Below are 12538 nucleotides of genomic sequence, written 5' to 3' on the forward strand. Positions count from 1 at the left end.
TGTGTGCTCACGACTGATACAGAAAGCCTTTTAAAATCATGGGAAAACGGTGGCTCTAGGTGACAAAGATGAAGGCCTCGGTGCTGAGAGCAACACGGGCAGGGTCCAGAACTCCTCCACGCGGCCTCAGCCTTGGCTGCCGCCTCCTCCCTCTGCCCTGAGCAGGCAGCATAAAAAGTAACAGAAAACCATTCTGAGCTTTTGGAAATCCAGCAGCCTCCAGTGGGCTGGCTCAAAGATGCCCTCCATCGCAGGGCTCCCTGCCCTGCCACCCCACCCCGCCGGTGGGGGCGGGGCGCAGGGAGGGGCCCTCCCACCCCGCCCCCACTGCAGGCCTCCGGCCCGTCCCCGCTCTCGGGTGGAGCTGCCTTGGAACCGCCCAAGTGGAGGGTGAGCCACGTTTTTGGGCTGGGTGTGGGCAGCGGGGCTCCCGGAGAAGGACCTTGTGGTGAGTTGAGAGTTGATCAGAAAGGGACACAGGGGTGGGACAGGTGCCAGGGCCCGCTCCAGAGCCAGGCCGCAGCTCTACCGGCATTCCTGCTAGCCCAGGAGTTCCTGCTAGCCTCCCTGCAGGAGGCATAAGGGGTTGTGGCAAAGGTTTCTGCTCAGCCAGAGGGGTCTCCAGGCAGTTAGCAAGCCTGCCACTCTCCGGCCTCTGCTGTGGGGCTCCTGGGCATTGCGCTCACCAGAGATGGCTGCGGCTTGCAAACGGCAGAGCAGGTGACAATTCTGTGGATGAGCCGGGCTCCTGGCCTTGGAAACAGGGCAGAGGCTGCCTCCCAGGATGTCAATGCTAGCACCCAAACCTGAACAACTGTGGGCTTTTGGGGCTTGGGGGGGGGGCTGGTCCTGGGCCTTGAACTCTGGGCCTGGGCTGTCCCTGAGCTTCTTTTTGCTCAAGGCTAGTGCTCTACCACTTGAGGGACAGCTTCACTTGGGCTTTTTCTGTGATTAATTGGAGATAAGGGTCTCATGGACTTCGCTGTCCAGGCTGGCTTCAAACCGCAATCCTCAGATCTCAGCCTCCCAGGTAGCTAGGATGACAGGTGTGAGCCACCGGCGTCCGGCTGGCCGGGGCCTTGGCCAGGGCAGCTGGTAGGAAACGTACCCCGTTGTGAGGATGGGCCCGGGGCACAGAAGACAAGCGTGGTGTAGACGCACAAGGACATCAGTGCTGGGAGCGGTGTCGGGTCCACACCCGCCAGGCCAGCCTGGCCCTGTGGCTCAGGGGCCGCTTGCCCGCAGGACGCACCGGCACGGCATGGGTGAGCGCATGGACACCGTGGAGGTCTTCAACGGCGTCCGCTTGCCAGGCTTCATGCACACGCCCGAGTCCCTGCGGACAGCCTGCTCCTTCCAGTTCCAGGACACGGACGTTCTCCTGGTGACCTTCCCCAAGTCAGGTGAGAAGCCGAGGTCCCTGTAGACAGCCGCATCGCTGCCCTCCTCTGCCCACTCCCTTGTCCCTCCTGGGAACTGGGACAAGCCCAAGGCCACATTCCTGGCCAGGTGGCCCCCAGGGCCCGCTCCATGGCCATCCCCTCCCCTCAGCTGGCCCCCACGGGCTCCGGTGGCCTCTCTGGACTGTGTGAGTGGGCAGGGAGGGTGCGGGTGGGTGCTGGGATTGCAGGGGTCCTCAGATCCAGTCAGCCACACCTGAGGCCTGGGCCTTCCCCGAGCGGCACCCGGGCTGCCGGTGCCGCGTTCCCTCCCCCAGAGGACGGACAGGCCTCAGCCCACAGGATGGCCTGAGGACCCTGTGTGGTCAGCCAGTCCCTCCAGAACCCAGAAAGGACAGGAGCCCAGGGTGGGGTCCCCACAGAGTGAGCTGGGACCCCAGGGGAAAGGCGGAGGCCCCAGCTACTTAAGCTCCCATGGGACCCCAGCAGGGCGGGGTCAGGAGCAGGCCTTGCCCTGGAGGCAGGGCCGTGACACACTGACCTGGGACCTCCCGTACCCAGAGCACTGGGCCTGGGCCCCTGGGGGGCAGGAGAGCCCTCTTCCACCTCTACCAGTCCCAGTGCCCGCCCTTCCCCATCCCTCTGGCCAGGCCTCCTCTCACCCCCCTCCTCCCTGGGCCTGGCCCCTCCCTCCAGGCTTCCCCACCCCTCCAGCTTCCTGCCGGAGGTGGGTTGGGAACAGGGCTGGGAAGCCAGGTCCTGGGCGCCTGGTGTTTAAAGGGAGCCCCCCTCGGGGCTGTGTGCACAGAGCCTGCCAGAGCAGGCTTGCCGGGGTGGGCCTGGTAACACACACCAGTCCTGGGGTTGGGCCCTGGCTGCCCGCAGGGAACTGGACCAGAGGGAACAGGGCAGGGAGACAGGGATGGGTGGGAGACAGTGGGTCCCTGGTGGCTCCCGTCAGATTTGATGGGAAGTGGGGCTTCCCTGCCCGTGACCTCCAGGAAACTGAACACACCGAGCACGGGGTCCTGTGTCCTCCCTTCCCCCACTGACACGGGTTTATGACCTCTGACACATCCAAGGCTGACCCCACTAGAGGAGACGGGGCAGCAGCCACCATGCTCAGGGCTGCCCGTGGCCGCGGCCAGAGGCCCTTCATCCCTGAAGGCGCGCAGGCATGCCTGGCTCCCTGCAGTGCTCACCTGGCCTGGGTTCCCTCCCCAGCAGTGCAGAGAAGAGAGAGGGGGCTTCTGGAGCACCTCCTCACTACCAGGACGGAACGTTCCGGCCATGCTCCCTGCTGCCTCCGGGGAGCCCTTCTCTGCTGGGAGCCTCTCTTGGCTCTTGCTGCTGCATCGGACTCTGTCTTTGCAAACCCAGGCCACCCTAACCTCTCTCCGATCCCTGCTCGTGCTTGGCTGCGTAATGGCTGCAGGGTGCGTGCGGTCTGAGCACATGGCTTGTGAGCTCACACAGCACAGGGACTTTGAGGCTTGAGATGAAGATCATCCCGGATTATCAGGCAGCCCTGTGATCTTCGGGAGGAGGAGGAGGAGGAGGAGGCCAGAGTGGGAGGGGTAGAGAGGCTACCCGAGGAGCCTGGCCCAGAAGCCGGAGATGCAGTGGAAGGTTCCTCTGGGAGTCGAGCTCGGCCAGGGCTCGGGTCCCACGGCCGCTGTGTGCAGAGCTGCAGGAAGATGTCCGTCCGCAAGGAGCGAGGGGCCTGAGATGTGGGCAGCCACTTGTCCCTCGGGAGGGCGCAGCGGTGTTCCCGTCACCCCTGCCCCCTGCCCCTGCCACCTCCGAGGCTGATAACCCCAGGCTGTGAGGCCGCCACCCTCCTCTTCCTAATGAAAACTTGGGGGACATTGGAAACTTTTGTCTTGTCCAGTGTCTACTCACAGTCTCCCCACACTGACCGGCTTTTGGCCCGTGAGCATGCTAGCTTTCTGTCACTCAGAAAATACCTGACCAGTCTGCTTTTAAGGAGGAAAAGGTTGATTTTGTAGGCTCCCATCCCTAACCCACCAGCTTCACTCTGGGCTGTGGGGGCACATTATGTCTGGAGGGTTTGGCTCAAGATGAGCAGGGTGAGATTTCCAGGGTTCAATCTACCTGTGAATTGTTTGATCCTGGAAGCGAGGAGGAGGAAGGGATGGGGCATAGCTTTGTGGTAGAGCACTCAGCTAACTTGTACAAGGCCCTGTGTTCCGTCTCCAGCACCACCACAAAAACAAAATAGGAGAAGCCACGTAGAACTGAAAGGCCTTTGTACAACAACCATTAAAAGATAATAAGTATAAATAGAGAGGAGGAAGACACTGGGGCCCCACTGCTCCTGGGTGGACATTTCCCCACCGGCCTAAAGCCCTTCATCTAGTCCCACTGCTTTTCTCGCTCCCTCCGCACTGACATCGAACTCAGGGCCTCAAGTGCTCTCCAGCCTGAGCTGTGCCGCCAGCTCTAGGCCCACCTCGAGAAGCCCCACCCTCTTGGCACCACTGCCCTGGGTACCAGCCTCCAACATCTGCGTTGCTCTGAGGAGGGTCAGGAATATTTTGACTTGTAGTTAAGAATAAGTTACAAAGGAATTTGACCATTTTTTATTCCTGCATGGCTGCAATGGTCACTTTCAGAGTTCCTGACCTGTGTAGTGTGAGGTAATATCACCTTTTCCAAATGGCTGCTCTGTTGCCCAGAGAAGCCAGAAGCCAGACCATCGGCACACCACCTTGTCTGTGGCAGACTTCCTGTGCAAGGTCACACGCTTCCCACACCAGCTCCCTGCTCTGTCCCAAGGCCCCGGAGGCCTGGCCACTGTGTGGTTTTGTTTGTCTGTATTTTTTGTCAGTCATAGGGCTTGAACTCTGGGCCTGGGCGCTGTTCCTCAGCTCTTCAGCTCAAAGCTCCTGCTCTACCATGTGAGCCACAGCGCCACTTCCAGCTTTTTCTGCTTAGGTGGTGCTGAGGAATTGAACCCAGGGCCTCAGGCATGCAAGCGCTCTACCACTGAGCCACCTTCCCAGCCCTGTTTTTGTGTAACTTCAATATCAACTTGTCTAATTCCAAAAAGAGACTTGGCATTTTTATTGGGATTGCATTTGATTTACAAATTAATGTGGGAACCAATTTACTTATCCTTTTTCCAAATCATCCTGTCTGAGGACAAAGGATCCTCTCCATCTGCCCAGCGCCCATCCTCACAGGTGGAGCCCTGTTCTCCTGTGGGCCCAATGCTCCCTCCCACCGTCCCGTCTCTGTCAGCCTTGAGACTGGGGTTTTCTTACTATTATGCATGTCTTCTCCCTCCCTCCCTCCCTCCCTCCCTCCCTCCCTCCCTCCCTCCCTCCCTCCCTCCCTCCCTTTCCTCCTCTTCTTCCTCTTTCTCCTTTTCTTTCTTCTGTACTGGGGATCAACCTAGGGCTGCACAATGGTAGGACAAGTGCCCTAAGTCCCCAGCCCAAAACAGTTTAAACAATCTGCTGGGGTTATAAAACAGACATTGGTGCTGAAAAATGGAGCTGCTGCTATAGCAAATGTCTAGAAATGTGGACGCAGTCTTGGAGCTGGCAGGGGGTGGTGAGGAGTCTGGGGCACTGTGAGCAGCAGCAGCCTGAGCTGGTGTGAGCAGGTGGTCCTACCGCCAAAGGAAAGAGGAGGGACCGGGACAGGGCTCTGTAGAGCACTTACCCAGCCACGCAAAACAGAAAGAGAAAGCCCGATCGCCTTAGAAAATGCCAGGTGCACCCACACAGATGTGGGGAGGGCATAGATGGTAAAGGAGGCTATTCTGTTTTGTTGTTTGTTTCTGTCCGTTGTGGGGCTTGAGCTCTGGGCCGGGGCGCTGTCCCTGAGCTGTTTTGCTCAAGGCGAGCGCTCTTCCACTTTGAGCCACAGCGCCACTTCCAGTTTACTGTGGATAACTGGAAATAAGTGTCTCACGGCCTTTCCTGCCAGGCTGGCTTTGAACTGTGATCCTCAGATCTCAGCCTCCTGAGTAGCTAGGATGACCGGCAGGAGTGCCAGTGCCAGGCAAGAAGGCCATTCTGATACGGTGTCAGGCAGGAAAGAGGAAAATATTGCTGGAACCTCACGGTTACGGTGCGGCCAGGTGTGAGGCCGGCCTGGGCCGGTGCTGTGTGTGGAAGGCAGCCATGCGTGACACCGGTGGAGACACTCCCAGGGCCTGGGTCACCCTCCTCCTGCTGCTTGCCCCCTCTGCCAGCTCACACGCTCTCGCCGTGCAGGGACTACATGGGTGCAGCAGGTGCTGAGTCTGATCTTCTGTGAGGGCCACCTGTGGCCCATCCTCCACCTTCCCAACTGGAGCCGTGCGCCCTGGATGGAGCAAGTCTCCTTCAGCCATCTCCTCAGCCAGCTGGAGCCCACCCGACCCCGCCTGCTCACCACTCACCTCCATGCCACAGCCCTGGCCCCAGCTCTGATGAGGTCCAAGGCCCGGGTAAAGGACTGCCCCCCCCCACCCCATAGTCAAAGCCGAGGCCTGGGGATAGGCTCTCTAGGGCAAGAAGGTCCTTGGGGTTGGGTTCACTTCACCCCACTGCCCTGGGGGAGGGACCCGGAACACAGATGGGCAGAAATTCCAGCCAGCAGCAGCCTAAGCCGGCCCGGGCAGGTCTAGGAGGGAGGAACCTTTTTCTTTTGTGTGCAGGTTCTGGGCTTGAACTCAGGGCCTGGGCACTGCCCCTGAGTTCTTCTGCTTAGGGTGAGCCCTCTACCACTTGAGCCACGGCTCCACCACCCACTTTTTGGTGGCTCATTGGAGATAAGAGTCTCAAGGACTTTCCTGCCCAGGCGGGGTTTGAACCTGGAGCCTCAGATCTCAGCCTTCTGAGTATCTGGGATGACAGGGGTGAGCCGCTGGCGCCCTGCTCCCTTTGTTTTTTGTTTTATGCCACGCCGGGGTGCAGCACGGGGAGGCTGTGAGGCAAGCCGGATGAGCTGACCAGGTGGATCGGGGGTTAGTCATGGTTGGGGGGGGGGCGAAGGCTGGACTCACCCTTCTGGCCTCGGGGAGGTGAAGAAACTGCACTGGCCTCCAGAGAGGCCTGCCCTGCCAGCCTCACCATGGGTTGCATGGATCCTGACAGGTCCCCCTTGCGGTGTGATCACTCTCAGCTGGTCAGAACCTGGAGAAACAAGAGCACTAATTACAGGGTTGCTTTGTGGAGCTCAGCCTGGCCTGCTGCCGCTGCCAGAAGCCAGCAGCTTAGAGCAAAGGCTGCGTTCTTGCCGCTAGCGAAATGTGCCCAATGCAGCCTAGGGCCCAGCCTGCTGGCCCCCAGCCTCGGCACGGTTGGCAGGCCAGGCTTGGCCCAGGCTTCCCCGCGCCACCAGGGCCTCCTGCCGCCAGGTGACTCACGCACGAGCTTCCCGCAGGGCCTGAGGCCCGCCGCAGGACTCAGGCTGCCGTCCTGCCACCAGGTGGTGTACGTGGCTCGGAACCCCAAGGATGTGCTTGTCTCCTTCTACCACTTCCACCGAGTCGCCAACTTCCTGCCGGACCCCAGCTCCTTCGAGGAGTTCCTGGATGAGTTTCTCAAGGGCACAGGTGAGGGCTCAGGGACTGAGGAGTCTGACCCCACCCCCTCGTCACCTGAGGCTCCCTGAGGCTTGCGGGCCTGCGCGTGGGGCTGGGGCGTGGCCACACCTTCCCTGTCTCCTTGGCAGGCTTCTTTGGCTCCTGGTTTGACCATGTGAAAGGCTGGCTGGGTCTCCAGCGGGACCTGAATATGCTTCTCATCACCTACGAGGAGCTGCACCAGGTGAGCACCTCTTCCAGGAAGCCCTCAGAACCACCTGTGCTCCCTCCAGGCAAAACCTGGGGTCCCCAGCTCCCCTGAAGAATCCCGGGACAAGGCTGCCCACCAGGTTCTTTGGAACTGTGGCTTCTGTAGCTTCAGACACAGTCTCCTGTCTGCAACTCTCCAAAACTAATCCATTATGAGATTTGTCCATAGTTTTGAGCATGGCTTTTGTGTGCATTTTACCTTTTTTTTTGGGGGGGGGGTCAGTTGTGGAGCTTGAACTCTGAGCCTGAGCACTGTCCCTCAGCTCTTCAGCTCAAGGCAAGCGCTCTACCGCTTGAGCCACAGCACCACTTCCGGTTTTCTACTGGTTTATTGGAGATAAGGGTCTCACGGACTTTCCTGCCTGGGCTGGCTTTGAACCGTGGTCCTCAGAGCTCAGCTTCCTGAGTAGCTAGGATGACAGGCATGAGCCACCAGCGCCTGGCTCATTTTACCTTTTTTTAACGTGTGCACTTTAAAATGTGTATGAACACACGCACAGAGGTTTGATTCACATTTGGTTCCATTTACTAACCTAAATAAGCTCCTATAAACATTTTTATTGCCTTAATAACTTCAATCTATTTGTTCCTCCTGCCAGTGTCCCTCTGTCTGGGGACAGACAGGCCTTCCAGTTACGCAGCCCACACTGGCACAGCCACCAGATTGTACGCGTATTGCTCAGAACCTTGAGTTCTCTGCGCTGTTCCAATATCATGTGTAAACAGCAAGATTTCAGCTCAGAATAACAAGCTGAAATCCACAGTGGCACTCGCACTTTCTGCTGCTTGCGCCATGCCCCAGATTCGTTGGCAGCCCTTTGGGGTGAAGGCTGGTGCCGGCCCAGCAGACGCCCAGAGCCTCACATGGGACCCCGCAGTGTGGTTTCCCCGGGTCCCTGGGACCGTCACGGTGTGTCCCTGCTCCTAAGTACTGCCCAGTGTGTGGAGTTCCTCGGAAGATACGCGTGATTGAGTGAGAACCAAGAGGCGACCAGCCAGGTGTCCTTGGGGTCTCTTTCTGTGTAGAGACGGAGCCAGGGTCTGCCTGGGGAGCCAGGGGGAGCCAGGAACAGCGTTACACCCAGAATGGACCGCAGCTCTGAGCTTCAAGGAGAGTCGTTCTTGGGCTCTTAGGGTTCCTGGGCTCCCTTGTCGACTGCGCTGTGCCCTCTGCCGTCCCGCCAGCTATCGGGGGCCCGGTGCCTCTGTGGCTCCTGAGATAACTAGTCATCTACCTACATACCTTTCTGTTGACTTACCCGTGTCCTGCCGTCCACTCTCACCCATCCATCCATCCACCCATCTGCCCGCCATCCACCCATCCTCTTGCGTATTTGGTCTCCCCTGCTCTTCCAGAGTGGGGCTCACATCGCACGGGGCACATCTTGCACTCTTTATTTTTCAGCTAGCACTTTAGTGTGTGCATTCTAAGAATGGCACAGTAGTCTCTGGAGTGTCTAGAGGTGAAATAAATCCCCTTTCTTGTTGAATACCGATGCTGCTTCCGAGCCCTTGCTATAACAGAGCACGCTGAGGTGAGCATTGTGGCTCACGTTGGTGATTGCTCGGTTGACTTTTTCCAGGTCCTAAGCATCTGTTGCAAATCTGTGTCCTTCCTGTGTCTTTCCTCTCGGCTCCAGGAGCCTCGCAGCACCATCCAGAAGCTGAGCGCCTTCCTGCAGCAGCCGCTGGGGCCGGCAGAGGAGGAGCTGGTTCTGGAGCACTGCAGCTTCTCCTTCATGAGCCAGAGCAGCGTGGCCAACTACAGCCTGGTGTCCAAGCAGATCATGGACCAGAGCCGGGGCAAGTTCCTGCGGAAAGGTACCTGTCCCCGGGGTCTCCGGGGCCCCGCCCTCCGGGCACCTCTGCGCTCTCCCGGGTGACCGCAGCTCTGCAGTTGACCATCCGCTCCCCCCTCACCGGCCTCTCTGTCATCTCTCCAGGCCGCACAGATGTCCTAGCAAGGGCACCGCCGAGGGCACTGCCAGCATCAGGGCATGCCCCCAGGCAGCGGCTGTGCGGAGGGGCCGTCTTCCTCAGGTTAAACCCGCCCCAGACCTCTCACCGGCTCTCAGGCCCTCCAAACCCACCCTCACGGCCCCCTCTAGGAGGCAACCCCAAATCCCTTTGCTGCTCCCAGGAAAATGGCTTTTGTGAATCACTACAGCTCACAGGGAGCAGCTGCCGGCATCCAGCCGCAGTGTGAGAACTGTCCGGGGCCTTCTCGCTTTCCGGAAGGATGCCTGTAGGCCCTGGAGCCTCCCTACACGCACACCTTGGGAATCAGCAGCCTAACTGTCTATAGAGGAGGAAAGTAAGGAGGGCAACAGCAAAAAAGACAACATGATGCTGGGTGCCAATGGCTCACACCTGTAATCCTAACTACACAGAGAAAAAGATCTCAGAGACAGCGCCCAGGCCCTGAGTTCAAGCCCCAGGACCGGTAGCATGCGGCGCACGTGCATGCACACCCACACAGCGTATACACAAAGTACTCAACCATTTCTATAGCAACCACAATAACGAGATGAGCTCCATGGCTCCCAGCAGCCTTCCCCAGTGTTGTCACAGACCCAGACAATACAGAGAAACGTAGACTAGTTCTTGTATAAATTCAGAACAAAATGAAGCGCAGCTTTGTCTCAGTCTCCACAGCAGCTGCTTTCTTGGGGGGTCGGGTGCCCGCTGAGTTCTAGAGTTCTCAATGGAGTGGGTTCAGGTGGCGTGGGCTCGAGGGGGGTGCAGCTATACAGACTCCCGGAGCACCTGTAAGACGTCGGACACTGCCTGGGGCCATCTCAGTTCAGTCTCTGGCTCCATCGGCATGAACTGAAATCCTGCCCTGCGGTTGCTGCTGTCCCCAATGAACCCATGGGTAAAAGGGACTCCCCTTGTGGGTAGGAGCTGTGACCCTGTCTTCCACCGTGCCAGGAACTGAAAACTCCCAGCACAGCTGTCCAGGCCTGCAGCATGTCAGGCTACTTTGCTTGGTTGTTGTGTGTGTTGAGACGCGATCTTGCCGCATAGTGCAGGCTGGCTTCAAACCCACGCGTCCCCGGTGCTGGGATTGCAGGTGTCCCTGCACCCAGCTGGGCATGTCAAGTTCTCAGGACAGGTCTGGGTTCAGGGACCCGACAGGAGTCCCCCCCCCCCCGCCCCGTGTCCGAGGCTGCTAGGAAGCTGCAGTGTGATCACTTCTCTGGCTGCCACACAACATTCCAAGGACGGGGTACATCACCAGCTGGGCGCAGCCAGGGCACCGTCCCCCAGGGGCTCTGGGCGGCTCTTCCCTGCCTGCTCCTGGGCTGAGTCCTGCTGCCCATTCTCCCTGTGAGGACTAGCGTCCTGGTGACCCCATCTTACTGCAAAGCCCTGTTTTCCCAGTGCCAGGGTGAGCACGTGGGCTTCTTCTGGAGCCAGTCTGTACCCTGGGGACAGAAGGCCGTGGCGCTCTCCTTGCGGGACCCCGGTGGGGAGTGGCATCCGTGGGGCCTGAGTGCCCCTCTCCCGAGGCCTGAGTGCCCCTCTCCCTCCCTGCAGGTGTAGTGGGGGACTGGAGGGAGCACTTCACTCCAGAGCAGAATGAGAAATTCAACGCTGTCTACCAGACCAAGATGAGAGACTCCGGCCTCCACTTCCCCTGGACCAGAGGAGACATCTAACCCACGCCACCTCCTCCCACTGGCCTGGTCTGGGACCCATGCTGGGCTTCTTCCCTGGTGTGGCAATAAAAATAGTTTGCCGCTCACTTGTAGGTCCTGCTCAGCTCCGGCCTGGGGCTGCTGCCCTCCAACCCTTCCCCTTGGGCATCCCCGGACGCCCTATGCCCTCCAGCTTCCGAACACCCACCTGCCCAGCTATAGTCCCAAAGCCCCGTGTTCAAAGCTCCCTAGAGCAGACATCTTACCCCCCACCTCAGGGCCCGAGGGTCATTTCTTCTCTCCGAAGGCCAAAGAAAATAGGTTTCTCTCAGGAGGCTGAGATCTGCAGGTCACGGTTCGAAGCCAGCCGGGGCAAAAAAGTCCTTGTGATCCTATCTCCAGCTAGCTGCCACAAAAAGCTTGTGTGGAGCTATGGCCCAAGTCATGGAGCACTAGCCTAGAACAAAAGCTCAGGCCATGTCCAGGCCCGGGGCTGGACCAAAGGCAAACCAACAAAAAAGCCAACTTGCTGCTGGCAAAGCCTAAGGAGCCCCAGCTGGCCCCCCCTTGGCTGGGGGGGCCCCCCTTGGCTGGGGTTCCCCACTTGGCTGGGGGACCCCCACTTGGATGGGGTTGGGGGGCCACCCAGAGAAGCCAAAGTGAGGGGCTGGAAGGGAGCACCAATCGTGGGCGGCTGATGCCCCGAGATTCTCACCCCCCCATCCATCTAGCAAGGCAAGCTCCCACACAGAGGGAAGGGGGGCCATGCTGGGCATCACTGGGCCCCTCCAGGCCCCCCCATGCCCATCTGCTGTGTTCCAGGGGATACTTCTGCCCGCACTGGCAGAAAGCCAGCCCGCGTCAGCTTGTGCCAAGAGGAAGCACAGTGATACCACGTTCTGGTTCCCGAGCAACTCGGGGCGGGGGGGGGGGGGGGCTCCATCAGGATGGTAGGGCAAATGGGCCCTGATTTCCCTCAGCATCGCCCCCACTCAGCCCTCCCTGGACCAGAGCCCCAGGCCTGCTCCCTGCCCTTGGCTGAGCCGGGGAGGGGCCTTTGTCCTGCAGGGCACAGCTCAGCCTGGAGGAGTCAAGACCACAGGGTACAGCCGGCAGTCAGGAACCCATTCGATAGGAGGAAACTGAGGCCCAAGGCGGTGGGCTGCCCCAGGGAAGGAGGGGGCTAGTGTCAACCCTGCTCCCACCGAGTACAGGGCCAGCAGACGTGCCCTACATCACCCTGAGTGGACAGCTGTGTCCCCAGGACAGAATCACAGCCCTGGTGGCTGCAGTGTGCCCTGGCCAGTCCTGACCCCCAGCACAGCCCATAAGGAAAGTAACACCCAAGCTGCTACAGATGGCCAGGGTGGGGTGGGCGCTGAGCTCCCTCCGAGCCCCCTGAGCTGTGGCTGGAGTGTCCCCCTCTCAGCCTAGATGCTCAAAGCCAGCCCGTGGCCTGGCTCCAGGCCCCCAGGGGCCACAGAGAAAAGATAGGAGGTCATCCTGGAAAAAAATGCCACGGAAGGAAGCGCCTGCCGAGCGGGACAAGCGCCTGCTCTGCTGGTTTTCCTGAGCATGGATTCAGACGCTTTCCCTGCCAGGCCGTGTCAGTCCCGATGAGAGGCCAGCGGAAGGACACGACCACACGCCAAGGTCCAGGGTGAGAGGCCAGGATGACCACACGC

General features: G+C 59.7%; 1 protein-coding gene and 1 long non-coding RNA gene across 2 annotated transcripts; one reads left to right on the forward strand and one right to left on the reverse strand.

Moving 5' to 3' along the window:
* Nucleotides 1-401: 401 nt before the first annotated feature.
* On the forward strand, nt 402-10932 carry LOC138803742 (sulfotransferase 2B1-like). Its single transcript, XM_069987791.1, has 7 exons — nt 402-448; nt 1246-1403; nt 5648-5862; nt 6846-6972; nt 7092-7186; nt 8853-9033; nt 10753-10932. The coding sequence occupies exons 2-7, from the start codon at nt 1262-1264 to the stop codon at nt 10872-10874; spliced, it is 882 nt and encodes a 293-aa protein (XP_069843892.1). The 5' UTR covers nt 402-448; nt 1246-1261; the 3' UTR covers nt 10875-10932.
* Nucleotides 5663-6868, reverse strand: LOC138803743 (uncharacterized). The gene is made up of 3 exons (XR_011365034.1): nt 6784-6868; nt 6421-6550; nt 5663-5738 (listed from the first exon to the last, which is right to left on the reverse strand). It is a non-coding gene; the product is annotated as an uncharacterized lncRNA (long non-coding RNA).
* Nucleotides 10933-12538: the final 1606 nt, after the last annotated feature.

This window comes from Dipodomys merriami, unplaced genomic scaffold (assembly GCF_024711535.1).
Source record: "Dipodomys merriami isolate MVZ:Mamm:240054 unplaced genomic scaffold, mDipMer1.0.p SCAF_348, whole genome shotgun sequence".
Lineage (NCBI taxonomy): Eukaryota > Metazoa > Chordata > Mammalia > Rodentia > Heteromyidae > Dipodomys > Dipodomys merriami.

Bases quoted from the DNA above. Each gene is read 5' to 3' on its own strand.
- LOC138803742 (XM_069987791.1), top strand. From the start codon at position 1,262: ATGGGTGAGCGCATGGACACCGTGGAGGTCTTCAACGGCGTCCGCTTG. The intron at 5,863-6,845 runs GTAAAGGACTGC...TCCTGCCACCAG, and splicing joins TGATGAGGTCCAAGGCCCGG to GTGGTGTACGTGGCTCGGAA. The intron at 9,034-10,752 runs GTACCTGTCCCC...CCCTCCCTGCAG, and splicing joins GGGCAAGTTCCTGCGGAAAG to GTGTAGTGGGGGACTGGAGG.